The sequence below is a fragment of the Pelodiscus sinensis genome, chromosome 14 (assembly GCF_052426305.1).
Source record: "Pelodiscus sinensis isolate ZL-2025 chromosome 14, ASM5242630v1, whole genome shotgun sequence".
Lineage (NCBI taxonomy): Eukaryota > Metazoa > Chordata > Testudines > Trionychidae > Pelodiscus > Pelodiscus sinensis.
The window spans coordinates 1,490,910-1,508,266 of NC_143065.1; the positions used below are offsets into that span (position 1 = coordinate 1,490,910).

Genomic DNA, 17,357 nt, shown 5'->3' on the forward strand with positions numbered 1-17,357 from the left:
TAGTGCTCAACTTTCAGAGGGTCTTCTTGGGGGGAAAATATATTTTGGATCATCATTACCAGGACAATACCTTTTAACAGTAACAAAAATATCAACTGTATCTACCTTTCCAATTTTCCTATGATCCCGATTTCTGGCTTCTTCTTGAAATTTTTCCCATTCCTTCATCATTTTGTTATCCGGGAAGGATATTCCATAGATTCTCTGTAATGTTTCCATGTCAGCCTTTCCCTCCCAATATGTAGAAGAATTCTAATGTTAAAAAAAAAAAACCACCCCAAACATTTTTAACAAACAGTATTGTACAAACAGCTGCAGAGGAAGAAGAAATGCTAATGCAATACAATTCTCTGACTGCTTCTTGGGAAAATAATTGTGCAAAATCATCCAATATTGGTTGGAAGACAGAGATACTTGTACACACTTACAGTCCCCTTCAAGCCACCCAGGGCAAGCATTCCAGGTTCAGAAAAAAAAATATAGCTATAGTTCCTGTGGTCACCCACTCTACAGTATCTTGTTGGGTGTGAGGGAAACCAGCTCAACACTGTGCTCAACAGAAGATGCGGGGACAGCATGTGGTAGCAGACTGGGGTGGTCTTGAGATGCACATGTGCTAGTTTCATCACCTTAGCTGGCCAACAGGTGGCCAAATGAATGGGATTTAAAAATAAAGAAAAGAACAAAACACTGTTCCCTTATTTTGGGTACACTAATAATTTATAATAGTGAGTTGATCCCGTTCATTTACAATGCTATAAAACTGAGAACAATTAGAATGGAAAAAGTCAGTTGATTTTTGGGGGATGAGGCAGGGAGGAAAAAAGTTAATCAGTAATTTTATTTGGGGTTGAGGGAGTAGGGGAAAAAATTAAGGATGTCTTTGATAGTATGACAATCGGGGGGGGGGGGGAGGACCCAGACACCACACTGACATTTAAGAAAAATCTTGCCTCTATTCACCTGAGCTTGGAAAGCTTAGCCATTTCTATTGTTACCTTAAAAATCTTTAGAGCCTTAATTTTTCCCGTATGTCTCACATGAGGGCCCCTGCAGAGATCAATCAATGGACCACACCTACAATAAAATAATTACGACACAAATCTTATTCCTAAAATGTTACAAACACTTTTAAAGGTAGTCAATAATAAGGTACAAGAAAAAGGTGGGATGACCAGCACACATAGACCAATATATATATATATATATATATAACTACTGTAAGCACTCAGTTTTGAGGGATGCAGTTGTGTAGCATGAGGTCTAGGACCCAGAACCACAAAGGCTATGTCTAGACTGCAAGCCTCTTTCGAAAGAGGCTCTTTCGAAAGAGAGCGTCTAGACTGCACGCAGAACTTTCGAAAGAGCAAGCCGCTTTTTCGAAAGAAAGCACCCAGTGAGTCTGGATGCTCTCTTTCGAAGAAGCCCTATTTACATTCATGAACGCCTTCTTTCGAAAGAAGCACTTTCGAAAGAAGGCGTTCTTCCTCGTGAAATGAGGTTTACCGCCGTCGAAAAAAAAGCCGCGTTCTTTCGATTTAATTTCGAAAGAACGCAGCTGCAGTCTAGACGCAGGTGAAGTTTTTTCGGAAAAAGGCTACTTTTCCCGAAAAAACCCCTGAGTCTGGACACAGCCAAATTGTTTTCCACTGGAGTAATAAGGAATTGACTCTTGGGAATAACAGAGTACCTTCCCTCAACTACCTAATGACGCCATCTTGGAGAGTGGGATACGTGGAGATCTTCTGGGAGTACAGCAACTCATCTAGACTTTTGCTTCGTTTTACAACAGGCTACATAAAAAGCTCTAGCAAACTCAGTACAAACTAAAGTTTCATGCAATCACTTGTTTATACTGCTAATGTACAATATTTATATTCTAATTGATGTTTTACAATTATATGGTAAAAGTGAGCAGTTTGTCACATTTGTGCTGTAACACTGATATCTCAAATGTCTGATTTTATAAACAATTAGTTTTTAAGTGAGGTGAAACTTAGCGGCACACAAAACCAGACTCCTGAAAGGCATATAGCAGTCTGGAAAGGCTGAGGGACACTAATCTAAGACATCCTGTGGTTTGTGCACTCTTCCAAAGCTGATCAGAAAGTTTCCATTTAAATAAAATTGTCAAAAATCATTTGAGCCAGCTTTGCCTTCTACTACAGCAATTGGACACAATTCACATACAACGCCATGCCCGTAGTTAACATTAATGGGGTCAAGTTGCTTGTGACCATTTATTTTATTCTTCTCCCTAAGAGGGGAGGTAATTACTACATACATGGATTTGCTCCCTTGTCTACCAATGAAGACAGGAGAAAATTTTGTGAAGGATGTGCCATTCTCCTGAAGATTCAACTGTTTGTAAATATCAATTGCAAATCTAGGCCTCAATCCTGGATACATGCTTAACTTTAAGTACTGGACTTTGGTGTTTCATGTGTTTAAAGTATATATAGAATAAGAGTCCTAGTTAAAAAGAAGGAAACGTTCACGAAGTCTGGGATGTTATTTAATAAATCCAGGGAAAATAATTTCTTCCTTTATCTACATTAAACATCTGTCCAATTTCCTGTTATAGAAGTATAGTGTATAGTTATTCAAGCAATGAAATAATATGTATTTTTGTATATTTTACCTGTATATGGTGGTAGTCTGTGTGTTAACTTTCTCATTCAAAATTCGACATTTAAACTTATTATACTACAATAAAAGAGAAAAAGGGAAAAAAAATATTTGTAATTGGAAGTTTATTAACTTCAGTTACTAAATCAACATTCAGGTATAATGGTAGCACTCATTTGTGTCATTAGAAGGCACTCAAACTACTCAAGAGTGCCAATCACCCATAGCAGAGAAAACCTGACATTCCTTCCAGAAGAAAAGAGTATTATAAAATATACAGAGAAGACAGGACAATCAGATAGACATAGCTAATCAGTCTAGGTATAAGTGGATAGAAGAACACTTCCCATAATCTGCAGTCTCAAAGCGCTTTTACAAAATACTAAAAGACTAGTAATTCAACACCCTTTGTGCAGATGGATAATGTAGTAAATAATGTTATCCACACGAATAAAATTCTATTTTAAAAAATCATTTTAAATGCCCATTACTCCAAATCTTGCAGTAGTTCCAAAGAATTACCTTAAACATATCTAATAGGATCTCTTTACTGACTTCCAATCGTTCAAAAGGCTGCTTCTCTTTTATGATATTTTTACATGTATTCTCCAATGTAGTAAATTCAGTACTAGACACACCTCTAAACAAAAAGATTGTAGAAAAGTTACTATATATCTTTAACAACAAAAAAGTTTACTAGGACAATTTATTATCTCTTAAATATCACTAGGAAACCATATTCATTTACAGTTGTTAAACACATGCGTAAGTGTCTGTAGGATAGAGCCTCAAAGAATATATACTGTTATATAATGGTCCTATTTATTTGTACTGATCCCATCTCCAAGGCACCGGAGAGCATTAAGGTATGGATAAAACATGGGTAAAAAACACTCCAGCCATGGCCCCAGCTGGCCCAGGTCAGCTGACTCAGGCTGGTACTGAAAAATTGCTGTGTAGATGTTCATGTTCAGGCTGGAGTTTGAATTCTGAGACCTTTCACCTTCCCAAGGTCCCAGATCCCAAATGTCTACACTGCAGTTTGAGCCCCAAGAGACCTTAGCACCAGACATTTAATCAGACTTTAATAAAAAAAAATAAAAATTCAGGCTTATCAAATATATCGTAGAAAAGCTTTTTGGTGCAAAATATTTAACACTACCCCCCCCCCCCCCCCGTCAGATGACAATTGAGAAAATAGACACTTAAATTCTTCCAATTTAATAGACAGAAACTTTAGGAAAGAACAGGGAAAACAACTTGTTTTTCATGAAATTTCCAAGTTTAAACAAAACAAGAAGAAAAACATTTAAAACAACATTACATAAAGGAGTAGAAAAATTCTCTTTACTATTCATTTTTAACACATGGGACAACACTGAAAAGCTACATGTGGCCCAAGTCAGCTTAATGAGGTTGTGGAATCTCTCTTACTGGAAATATTTAAGAGCAGGTGAGATAAACATGGTCAGGGATGATCTAAATGGTGCTCGGCCTTGAGTGCAGGGGACTGGACTTGATGACCTCTCAAGAGACCTTCCAGATCTAGTATTCCGTAAACACCATATCTACACTACAAAGAAAAGTCGGAAAAAGATATGCAAATTGAGAACCACAATTTGCATATGTTTTTCTGCTTTTCTCCCTAATGAGGCTTTTCCAACATTTGGCCCCTCTTTTGGAACATCCCTTCTTCCTTGTAAAACGAGGTTAACAAGGATGCTTTTCTGAATTTTTTTTTCAGAAAAGCAGACATGTTCCCTGGTACACTGGAAAAGCTTTATAGTCAAGACGTACCCGAAGAGACATCCTATTAGTTGAGTTCGGGTTCTCTTTTTTTCTCCTTTATGTATATAGCCAGCAATAGAAAACTGACAAATATATTACTGCAAATAGTGATAACTTAGTAGCAAAAGTCCCATTTTCGAAAGTGACACGAGGGACATTTAATTCAAAGTCACAGAAAACTTTTGAAAATGGGACTTAGGCATCTTAAAAAAAAAAAGAGTCCCAAACATTCTACTTTCTTCTACAAATAAAAAAAAAAGAGTCCCAAACATTCTACTTTCTTCTACAAATAATTCAGTAATCCCAAGTCTTGAGAAGGAATCTGATAGGAACAAATTCCAGAAATAATTATTTCTTCTAAAAAATTGTCATGAGAAAGTTTTAAATCAAAATATTGATAAATTTTACTTCTTCTACATATGCAAGTAGAAACCTGATTCAACCTAACTAAATCATAAAAACTCAAGTCAAAGCCAAAATGTTTAAATGTTTTACCTGTCTTCAATGTACATATCATAATAAAATCCATTCTCAATAGGAGGCCCATAACACAAACAGCCTCCATAATAACTTTCCATGGCCTCTCCAAGGATGTGAGCACTTGAATGCCAATAAACCTAGAAATTAATAATAAAGTCAGAAAAGCAGGTCACAGAACATGACTTTTTGATGTTACATAATTCAAAAAAAAGCATTTCTGTGGAAAAGGAGTGTTGAGATGAAGCCATGATATTTAAATTTGAAGCAAGGAATGCCTCTTCTCTTTACTACTAGTCATCTAGTATGTTAGATGATGAATGTAGATTCAGTCACTGTATTTGATAAATGTTGGTTCAAAAGCGTGATGGTAGCTGTACCATTGTGGCCCTGTTTTATTCTAATTTGCTTGGTGATTAGACATTTGGTGTGATTCAGCAATGATAATCTTCTGTGTTTTATTCACATGTAACCAGTCGGATGGCTTGAAGTCAATGGCTAAAACACCACGAGTAAATGCGTTTTAGTCTCCTGAGTATCACTGAACCATTCTACAATGGCCGAGTGGAAACTGAGTGACGAGAGGCCAACATGGAAAAGGTGCTAGGCCAACATGGAAAAGGACAACCCTCACTGTGTGTACTTATAATTGTAGGTTGCTGGTGAGGGAGGAAATGTTAAACCATCTGATGGAGGAAAAGAAAAGGATAAGATGTGACATCCTCGGTGTCTGCAAAACCCGATGAAAGAAGGAGTTGGAAGTGAACTGGAAGGATGGAAGCACTGAGGCTCGGAAAGGGAGACGGTGCTAGAAATGTGTGTGTGTGGGGGGGGGAGTCGGATTTATTGTCAGTAAGGACTGGTCTTTGAAAGTTATATCATGCCAGCTAATATCATCACGTATTGGTGTGCTTCATCTTCAGATAGAGTCAAAGGCTACCCTCAAGGTCATCCAGGCCTATACCCCCAAGTGAGGATGAAGTGCAAGTGAGGATGAAGAAGTGGAAGAATTCTACTGAGAGCTCAAAAGAGCCCTCACGCAAAAGTCCACTGAACTGTCACGATGGGAGACTTTAACGCCAAGGTCGGATGAGGGAAAGCTGGCGAAAAGTTCATAGGAAGATACGGCAGTGGCGAAAGGTTAGTAGCGATGGCAGAAATAAAAGAACTGTACATGGCAAACACCTGGTATTTAAAGAAGATTGCAAGAAGGTGGACGTGGATCACACCAAACGCAAAGAGCAAGAATGAAAGAGACTATATTTTAGTCAATAAAAGGTGCATCATTCAAGACATCTTTGTGGTGCAGCCTTTCAACATGAGCAGTGACCACCGCTTGCTTAGAGCAAAGTTGATTGTCGATGAACTGGTGGTAAAGAAGGCATTACAAATGGCAAATACGAAAGCGGCTGAAGACATTAGACGAAGCAAAGCTGAAGAAAGCGATTTCTGCGTTTGACTGGAGCCAGACGGAAAAGTGTGATGAGGACTATAGTATCTTTGCTGACAAGTTGAGACGTTGCTTAAAAAGCAGCTCAAATTGAAAAGTCGAAGAAGATGAAGAAGAATTTCGAAGGAATCGAAAAGCCTGCTCACCAAGCAGAGAAACATGAAAAGGAGCTCGGATAACAACTTGAGTACTCGATTCTGTGCAAGTTCATATGGGAAAAGCTGAAGGATGACTTTGAGAACTTCCAGAAAGAAAAACTCCTCAGAACAGCTGAATCGCGCATATCCTGAAGCTCTTGCAAGTGGGAATTGATGCAGTATAGATTGAATGTAACAGCACTGAAGAACAAGGATGGAGAGACAGTAATCAACAGAGCAGGGACGGAAGAGATCTGTAAGGACTTCTATACAGAACTACCGGTATTCAAATTAAGAATCAATGTCCCTCTCCCAATGCTCCAGGAGTCAGAAGAACTCCAATAATCGTCAGTGAAATCTGAAGTGCACTATACCAGATGAAGAAGGGAAAAGTTCCAGGCAAAGATGGAATAACATCAGAAATGATTTCTGCAGGAGGTGAAAAACTGTGGAAGGCCCTAGCTTTAAGATTCAGTCAATATCTTGAAGAGGGAAATATACCATCATCAAGCTGGAAGGAGTCAAATACCATCTTGCTGCACAAAAGGAGCTATCGAGAAAATCTTGAGAACTTCCACCCTATATGCCTACTCTCTCATATTTACAAGCTCTTTACAAAGGTTGTAACGAACCAACTTTCACAGAGCCTCGATGAATAACAGCTGAGAGAACAGGCAGGGTTTCAAAGAAATTTTAGTACCATCGATCATATATTTACCCTTAGCCAGTTCCTAGAAAGAGCAAGGGAATACAAACTTCTGCTGTGCATTTCTTTAGTCGACTATGAAAAGGCCTTCGATAGCGTCGAGTTCAACACAATATTAAAGGCGCTCGCAGAGCGGGGCATTAACACTCAATACATTAATTTGTGGAAGGAAGCCAATACTGGATGTACAACAGATACTACTCTTCTCGAAACTCCCCTCTGTATCCCAATCGAGAAAAGCGTGAAGCAAGCAGATATGATTTCACCAAAACTATTCACTGCATGCCTCGAAATGGTTATGAATAAGATCAATTGGAGAATTGGCGTCAACATAAACAGAGAATGATTCTCTCATCTCAGATTCGCGGACGACACTGTATTAATTGCCAAAAGCACCAACCAATTGCAGGGCATGCTACGAAGACTTGACAAGAAAAGCAGTCAGGTTGGTCTGAAAATGAACCACTGCAAAATGAAGTATATGCAATCAGACGTCTTACAAAAAGCCCGAACAACAATAACGGGAGAAGAAATGAACAAGTGGAACAGTACATATATTTGGGCCAAGAAGTTAATATGCACCAAGACCTGAACGGAGAACTCTCGAGAAGGATTTGGGCAGGATGGTGTGCATTCAATTCCATCAAGGACGCTCTCAAAGGAAAAATCTGTAAGACCACACATACAAATATCTTCAATTCAACAGTGCTGCCAGCCATGTTGTATGGCAGCGAAATGTGGGCAGTGACGAAGAGAGAAGAGCAGCGACTATTGGTAGCTGAAAGGGCAATGGAGCAATCTATGTTGGGAATTTCCCTTCTGGATCATATTCCAAATGAAATTATCAGAGAACGCAGCAGCGTGAAAGATTTTATTGTGGAAAGCAGACATAACAAAATGCGATGGGCAGGCCACACAGCACGGCTGATGGACAATAGGTGGACTGCAATTATTGCTGAGTGGTACCTGCGAGAACAGAAAAGACCACCCGGTTGGCCTCCAAGAAGATGATATTGTTAAACGTTTTGGACGAACATGGAGAAGACAGACAAGAGTGCAAGAAGAATGGTGGACATGTTGTGATCAGTGCAGTCTTAATGATAGCTGAAGACCGATCGATCCAGGTATAAATAGGCTGATCTCAAACCAGATCATTTTAAATTTATATTGAAATAATGATTATCTACACAGCAGTCGATTATAAACGCTGTTATGCACATTATCTGAGGACATTTGATAGACACTTCTATAATGACAAAAGCTTTTTAGACTTGAATCCTACAAAGATTTATTCAAGGACTTACCATACTTTTATGCACTGTGATTAGTTCCCTATTGTAATCAAATAAGACGATTCACAGTGCACAAAGTTAAGAATATTTTTAAGTTTTTTTAGGATTGAGGCCTTTAGCTCATAGCCAGGCAAATAATCAGGCAAAACTTCAAGCACATTTCCACTGAATGATATAAAGCCGGTCCCTGAGTTATGAACGTGTCGATTTACGACCGTTCACACTTATGACCAACCTCCCATTTACTCCATTACAGCCCGTCCCCGACTTACAAATGTAAGTGAGGATAGTGCAAACAGCACGGCTGTATTTAAAAGCATGTATTCCCGACTTACGAACAAATAAGAGTTACGACCAGGTGTTTGGTACGTAACTCGTTCGTAAGTTGGGGACCGGCTGTACATGCATGCCTGACATCAATGAAGTGCTGCAGTTTCAGGTAGATACAGAATTCAACCTATGAAAGAAATATATCCGGATGAAGTTTCAGAAAAGGTCTAATATATTCCTCGTGATGTTAACATTTAGAACCTGACTGTTTTGCCAGGATCAAATCCTTAGAGGCTTCATCCATACCACTTAGAGATAAAATTAACCAAACTGCTTTTACAATTAAACATATGAATCTAGCTAATTTTTGTTTTGTTTTCAGTCAAATTCAATACATTAGCTAAGGGATACAGGGGGAGAGGGAGAAAGAGAGCACCCCCCAAAGTTTTATCCATAAATTCCCTTTTCAAATACCACCTATATAATCTGTATCAAACATACTTGATCAAATCACAATCATCTGTGCTTGACTAATCATTGAACAATTTTGTTGCATCAGTAACTTACACAATACATTGAACTATATCAAGGACTAGTAATGTTCAGAATTTTTATAAAAAAGAAAACAAAGATTAAATCAATCAAGTAATATCAAGACAGACTGTTTACTTACTGCCTGAGCTTCTTCATTATCAAACATGAGCAGTTCCAGTGAACAATCTCCCTCCAATGGACGATCCAGGTCCCACAATTCATCATTCACTTTGGCTATTACTGCATTATCAGCCAGTCCTCGACTAACAAAAACATGAGTATGAAAGGTATTTTGGGACACATTTTTAGACAGTTATGTAGGTGCCAAGGTATTTTTGAAATCCCACTAGGAATCTATCTACATTTTAGGCACTCAAATAACCTCCAAAATATGGTCCTTTGGCCTCTCCAGACTTTTAAAATATTTTCAAACCTGGTTTGCTTTTGAGTTACAGACTATAAACCTTATAATCACTAAGACTTAACCTACAACTGCTCCCTTCAGGAAAGGAGGGAGGGAGGGAGGATGGGAACTCTTCTTAGTGAATAGTAAATCTCATGTTGTACAGGCAGTCCCCGGGTTACGTACAAGATAGGGACTGTAGGTTTGTTCTTAAGTTGAATCTGTATGTAAGTCGGAACTGGCGTCCAGATTCAGCCGCTGCTGAAACTGATCAGTTTCAACAGCGGCTGAATCTGGATGCCAGTTCTGACTTACATGCAGATTCAACTTAAGAACCCCAGACATCCCCAAGTCAGCTGCTGCTGAAACTGATCAGCGGCTGATTCCAGGAAGCCGGGGGCAGAGCAACTCTGCCTCGGGCTTCCTGTAGTCAGCCGCTGGTCAGTTTCAGCAGCAGCTGACTTGGGGACGCCTGGGGCAGAGCAGCTGGGGTGCTGCCGGGTTGCTCCAGTAGCGCTGAGGAGCGGCGCTGTGGGACCAACCCAGCAGCGCCCCAGCTGCTCTACCCCAGGCGTCGTGGGCAGAAAAGCCTGGTCTGCTGGGGGGAAGGGAGCACTAACTGCCCCCCCTCCCCCAGCAGACCAGGGAGACACGGAGCAAAGCAGCGGAGGACGCCTGCAGCGGGACAGCCCAGATGTGCCGCGGCTGTCCCGCTGCGGGCGGCCTCCGTGGCTTTGCTCCCCGTCTCCCTGGTCTGATCAGCAGACCAGGGAGACGGGGAGCAGCTTTTCTCGCCCCGGAGGACGTGGATGGCGGGACTGCGGCTCATCTGGGCGTCCCGCCGCTCCCGTCCTCCGGGGCGAGAAAAGCCCCGTTCGTAACTGCAGATCCGACATAAGCCGGATCCGCGTAACTCGGGGACTGCCTGTATTATTATTTAGGATTCAACAAGATTTCAAGTATTGGAGTTAACTGCTAACAGTTTCTTCTAAGTTTATAATCCAACAAAACCATTATCATCACTTTGTTTGAATTCGAGCATTAAAAAGGCCAAAGAACCACTGCAGAAATCACCGGGTGTAAGTCTAAGACCTGTATCAATACTTCCTCAATGAAAGTAAGGAAAAGCAAATATTAAAAAAATAAGCCAGTCACTCACTCAACTAGCTCCCAAGGGGGTGGGAAATTAACAAAACCACTCTTAAAACTTTTTACCTAACTCCTGCAGCCAACTGATATGGTGTCGTTTTCCAAGATTCCCCTTCAATCACTTTACCATCAGTCAGAATCACTCTAATAGACTTGCTCTGACTGGCTGCTCTGTAAGCAAGTAAGGCATCATGCTCTTTTTTCAGTGTTTCATAAAGCTTCAGCCTGTCTTCTATGAAACTTGGCTCACACTGCAGCTGTTTAAAAAAAAATCATATAGTCACAAAACTAATTTAAAAAGAACACAAATGGGGAGGTTAATGTACTGTGTACTGGTGCAACATTTATCACAACGAGATTCTTATTTTCATTGGTGTCTCTAGGTGCTTCTAAAATATAAATGCATACATTCATAATCACTTCTTTCAACCCCAAAGCATCTGGCCTTAGTAACTCATAGCCATTTTCAAGTGTTATAAATGTTAGCACTGAAATATTCTAAAATACAAGCCTCACTAGGGTTATTCAGCATTCACCTGGGTCAGTGGTTTGCAAACTACAGGTCTCAACCCAATACTGGGTCACAGAATGTCAGGCACTAGGTCTCGTCACTGTAGATTGATCAGTGGAGATGCTAAGACAGTCTAACTGCCTGTCATGGCATGCAGACTGTGCTGCACCCCAGAAGCAGCCAACACCAACCTCAGCTCCTAGGTAAGGGCAGGGGGGCAGACGAGTGTACAGGGCTCCGTCCATTGATCCTGCCCTGGGCACTAGCTCCACACTCCCATTAGCTAGAATATGCTGCTGGCTGCTTGTGGGGCACAGCATGGTCTGCAGTGCCAGGACAGGCAGGAAATCTGCCTTAGCATCCTGGGTGTATCAATGACCGGGGCCATGTGAGGTAAGCCCCTTCTGCCCCAACCCTGCCCCAACCCCAAATATCCCAAAGCTCTCATCCTCAGCCCCATCCTAGAGCCCACGCTTAAATCAAATTATGTTGGGTCACAGGCATCAATTGTCTTCAACTGGGTCATTAAAAAAAAATTGAAAACCACTGACCTAGATCCTCCCCTGCATTCTTGCTCACCATATGCAACTCCTCCCCCAACAGTATCACTCACAACCTGCTGAAATCCCCTTTCCACGCTTATAGCTGATGTAACCTTTCTGATTCAATGCTTAACTTTATACACTCTAAGAAGTACTGATGAACTCATTAGGGCTAGTGAGTGCAAGTGTGTAAGTCTTAGCCAGTTACTAGAAGTCTCCCACATCTCCCTAAAGGCAAACATCCCTCTCACTCCTAATTATGTTACATAAATTAGCAAAATCTGTCACAGACCCTAAATATCTTAGGAGGCACAACATGTGACAAAGGGGAGGACCCGCTGTGAAGCTAGCAAGGGCTCTATAAAATATCTGTTTACCTCATTCTTAAGCCCATTCACAACTTCATTTTCATTTTTCTTTTCCTTTTTATTCTTATTTTGGGCACCAGTCAGGCCTGTGTTGGAGACATTCTTAAAAAAAAAGAAATCAAGTGTTACTACTATGTTTACTAGGATGTATCAGGTACATGATTTAGATAGATTTGCAGCAATATAAGACTATTCAGAGAATGGACAGTCTGATGATAGGATACAGATACAGATTATTTATTCTATCAGAAGTCATTTTATAACTAATAAAAACTGTGTCTGGCCAAACAATGTTCTAGGTATATATCTACTGGTCCAAGCCCAGCATCCAAGAGACAGTGTCTTCCCAAATCTTGAATTTTCTCTTTGTTAATACACACTAACATTCTCCTCTCCAGCAAAAGTCTGAAGAACAAAAAGAGGCTTGAGGGGCAAGAAAGTCAGGCTCTGGTGAGAAAACAAAAGAAGTCAATTCTGTGCTCAGACTGCACTGAAAACAAGCTAACTATAGAGATGTACTGTGATCCAAAATATAAGGCTTTATTTCCAGTTCTGTTACTGACTTGATATGTGACCTTAAGCTAATCATTTCATCTCCCTGGAGATGTCTGTTTTCCCACCCACCATCTAATCTATTTTAGACCCTAAACACTTAGGACTGAGCATAATCTATTAGTACTGACGAAGTGGGTCTTTGCCCACGAAAGCTTATGCTCCTACACTTCAGTTAGTCTATAAGGTGCCACAGGACTCCTCGTCATGTTTACACAGTGAAGCTTAGATGCTAGCGGAGGCCTCCAGACACAGAGAATGATCATTAAATCAGAGAGAGAGAGAGAGAGAGAGAGAGAGAGAGCGAGAGCGCGCACGCGCATTAGGTTGTAACCCATGTAATGCTGTAAATCTAAATTCCATCCAGAAATGCATTGAGAACAAGTACATCTATTTGAGTTCCTGTATTATCTACTTTCTCCAACACCACAAAAACGGACTGCTACAGTCTCTCAAGTTTGAGCGACTGTAGAGCACAAGTGTATGAAGAACATATTGCAATAACTTAATCTTAAAAAAAAAATCATAGAAATGTAAATCACTATGGCAAGGTCCTTATCCTAAAGGAGTTATTGCCTTCAGTATTACCAATAATTGGCAGCTATCTCTACCCAAGGAAGTAGAATCACACAGTGCACCCAACAGGACATACAAGTTGTGAAGAAAAGACCAATACCTCTCCTTATAGACACGGTTTGTGTCAACACCAGGCATTTCTTCTAGTGCAGTAGTTTTCAAACTATGGATTGGGAAGTGGGTCACAACCCCTTTTAATGAGGTCATCAGTGCTGGTTTAGTTTGCCTGGGGTGAACCCAAGTCCAGGCCCAACCACCTACGATCAAAGCCCAAGCTGGAGCCCCGATTCCCAGGGCAGAAGCAGAAGTCCTTGGGCTTTAACCCTGGACAGCAGGGATCAAGTTATAGGTCCCCTGTCTGGAGCCAAAACCTTTCAGCTTCATCTTTGCAGGCTCCCCCCACACACCCCCACCCCCGCCAGGGTTATGGGGTTCAGGGTTTGGCTTTGACCTTCCTGCCAAATGGAGGGGCTCAGGCAGGTTCAGGCTATGCTCACCCCTCCTGGGGGCATATTGTTTTTGTAGTCAAAACAGGGCTGACTACAATTAAGTCTGAGAATTCCTGTTGTAGTCTCAGAGGGGCGGCTGTCTGCAAAAACAAGGAGTCCTGTGGCATCAGATTTACTGTGGGCAAAGATCAACTGTATCAAATACATGGACTGTTCTAATACATCCTTGCCCTAACAAATAACCTTTCTTCTACCTGGCTTGAGCAGCAGATAGTTTGTCTTAATCCAGCAAGGCACTACACCAGTTTGTTGAACAGTTATACTTGACATCTGTATAGCACCTCACCTTTTCAAAGCACAAAGCAAACCATACACACTATGCAAATATCAATTGACTAAAAAAAAAAAAATTCCTGGCACTGATCCATGCACAACGCAGGCTCAGGAAGCTACTCTCCACCTTCACAGCATTTCTGCACAGGTCAAAAGAAATAAGATGATCGCCTGGCAGAGAGGGTCGACCTTAAATTGACCCAACGCTAAACAGGGAGGCATTTTAAAGAGTCTTAGGAGTCTGGGTGATGGTTGCTGGTGCTCATGTCACTGGAGCCCCAACAGCTACCCAACTTCCCAACCCTCTCCCGCCCCACAGGCTGCAGACCGCCCCGCCCGGCCCCACACGATAAGGGGGTCAGCCCCGTCCCGCCCCACAGACCGCCCAGCCCGGCCCCACACGATAAGGGGGTCAGCCCCGTCCCGCCCCACAGACCGCCCAGCCCGGCCCCACACGATAAGGGGGTCAGCCCCGTCCCGCCCCACAGACCGCCCAGCCCGGCCCCACACGATAAGGGGGTCAGCCCCGTCCCGCCCCACAGACCGCCCATCCCGGACTAGCCTCGTCCCGCAGGCCGCCATCCCCGGCGGTTCCACGCCACACCCCTGCCCGGGGCCACACGCAAGGCAGGTGCGGGCCTGCCTCCCCCGCGCGCTACCTGGCCGCCGGCTGCGCGGCCCAGCTCCGCTGCCAGGCTGCGCCGAAGGTGCAGGAGCCGGTAGCGCAGCTTCTCGTTCTCCGCCCTCAGCCTGTGCAGCTCCGGGCTGCTGCCCGCGCCGCGCTCCGGCTCCGGCTCCTTCAGGCGGCCGATCTCGGCTGTCAACCAGCGGATCGCCTCCTCCTGCCGGGCCAGGCGCGAGGCCACGGCGTCGGTGGCGGCCGCCATCTTCTCCCCGCCCCGGCTCCGCGCGGGGGCCCCGGGAGCTGCCTTTAGAGACCGCCCGGCTGCCCGTGCCTGGCGCTAACCACCTGCGTAACCGTTAGGGGAGGGGCGGGCCTCGCGTCTCCTCCGCGTGCGTGTTTCAGTGCTAGAGGGGCGGGGCCGCTCCTGAAATCACCCCGCGATGTATCGCGCGATTGACGGGGCGCCCGGCGTCGGGCGGGGGGGGGGGGTTCCTCTCTTTTCCTGAAGAAAAACCTCTTGGCGGGGCCCGGCTGTAGGTGCGCGGAGGGACCGTCCCCGAGAGCCGGGCAGTCTGCGTCCCAGCCAGCCGGGAGTGCAGCGGGCCAAGGGAGCCAGCACACAGCGCGGCTGGGAGGATGGGGCCAACACGGCTCCTGCTGCTGGTAGCGAGGCCGCCACAAACTTGCCGAGCGTGTGAGGTAAACGAGCGACCAGACACGAGATACAATTACCGGTCTGGCAGTGAATGTTAACAACGCTGAGTACAGGATTCAGGCGCGAAGGCTCACATCGCCACGGCCTGTCTGTGCCGGAGGGGTTAGCCCCTCAGACCCGCTGGGGGTCATGCAGCGCCACGGTTCCTGCCAGTACACCCCGGCAGGCATGCACCGTAGATGCAGAGATGAGAAGCGAATACAGCCAAATACATTCCAGTCTCAATACTAGGTTCACTTGACACATTGTTTTTGTGGTTGAATAAATTATCCTAAAACCTTTCCAAGTGAGTTACTGACATAATACCTATATGCTTCAAGAGAGTCTCGAATATTGTTAGCAATACCTGCCTAATTTATGGAGGAATTATTAATAAGCTAATATTTAAAATTGCCAGAATGCACACAAGTGACTTGTGCAGCTCAGAGACTATCATCCTTTATAGTTCAGCTAATCTGAAAAATTGTTCCTTGAAAAGCTTTTTCCTGGCTGATATGGGAAGCTTGTGATGGAATGAAAACCTTGTGCTCCACTTCTATATAAAATGAATCAATATGGTCAACGTTTCCCCAAAGAATCTTCTTATTATTCAAAATGCTGTATCGTGTACTGTGGCGAGACCACAACAAGAGTAATTTGTGGGAAAGGGGGCAAAAGACAAAGGATACACACACATTAATATCCAAATAATCCATTTCTTGAGATTTACTTCACTCTTAACTAATCTGAATCTTTCTTGCAATGTCAGACCTCAGAGCACAAGCAAGGATTTACCACCCACCTATCTTGGGCTGCTCTTTGAATGGCTTCTATGTTGTGAAGTCCCATAAGATTTCTTCCTCTCAGTGTTTGGTACAGGGATTTTTTGAATATCCCCCGTGTATTCCTCCAACACTTCTGTTTTGGCAGATGTCTGGCTTCAACCTTAACGTATGTCCCTAATATTGCCTTTTTCTTTCCTGGATAACCTTTGAGGTAAGGAGTGGTTGAACTCTCTGATTAATTTCAGCATTAGTTACAGATTCATTCCATATAACAGGTACTTTTTAAAGTCATTAAGCCATCGAACTGGATCTTTAGGATTTTCACCTTTCACATCCATATATCAATATGGAAACAACATTTGAGCAGAAAGAGTCTGCTAGTTTGTTGATTATCTTATTTTATATGGTAAATAAAACTGCCACCTTACCAGTTTGTGACATTTCCTTTTGAACATCTCCCTTAGTTTTCACATTACTGCAGTTTGCTTGATACCTAAATTGTCTCACTTCTTGTATTCCTGTGCCCTCTAAAATAACATTTGTCATGGGAGTTAGCAGGGTTTCTCATTAGATTTGTCTTTCATAATTAATTAATTATCACATCTTTTTGTGATGCTAAATAGTCTTTCAGTCTTTACTTGTATGTTGGCCCAGATGTCACTTAAGCTATGTTGTCAGCAAAATCTCCTACGCTATGTCTACACTGGCATGATCTTGCACAAGAACTCTTTTGCGGTAGAGTTCTTGTGCAAAAACTCTTCCAGAAGAGAGCATCTACACTGGCATGTGCGTTTGTGCAAGAGATATGCTTTTGCGCAAGAGCATCCATGCCAGTGTAGATGCTCTCTTGCGCAAGAAAGCTCTGATGGCCATTTTAACCATAGGGCTTTCTTGCGCAAGAACAGTTGCACAAAAGGGCTTATTCCTGAACAGGAGCATCAGAGTTCTTGCACAAGAAGCACTTATTTCATACATTAGAACATCAGTGTACTTGCGCAAGAACTCGCGGCCCGTGTAGACAGGCAGCCCTACTGTACTGTTGGTGAGCCATGTGAGGTCTGTGTTGTACCCATCTACATTTTTTTTGA

General features: G+C 42.8%; 1 protein-coding gene across 1 annotated transcript in view; it reads right to left on the bottom strand.

Annotated features, from left to right (window-relative positions):
• TARS3 (threonyl-tRNA synthetase 3) overlaps positions 1-15,181 on the bottom strand; it is a 34,049-nt gene extending 18,868 nt beyond the window's left edge. Inside the window, exons 1-9 of the mRNA XM_075897731.2 lie at positions 14,825-15,181; positions 12,265-12,357; positions 10,901-11,091; positions 9,422-9,545; positions 4,912-5,033; positions 3,151-3,268; positions 2,642-2,706; positions 999-1,077; positions 106-252 (exon numbers count right to left, since the gene is read on the bottom strand). Of these exons, the coding sequence (XP_075753846.2) occupies positions 106-252; positions 999-1,077; positions 2,642-2,706; positions 3,151-3,268; positions 4,912-5,033; positions 9,422-9,545; positions 10,901-11,091; positions 12,265-12,357; positions 14,825-15,052 (1,167 nt within the window). The 5' untranslated portion in view covers positions 15,053-15,181. The remainder of the gene's footprint in view (positions 1-105; positions 253-998; positions 1,078-2,641; positions 2,707-3,150; positions 3,269-4,911; positions 5,034-9,421; positions 9,546-10,900; positions 11,092-12,264; positions 12,358-14,824) is intronic.
• Between the last annotated feature and the right edge of the window lie 2,176 nt (positions 15,182-17,357).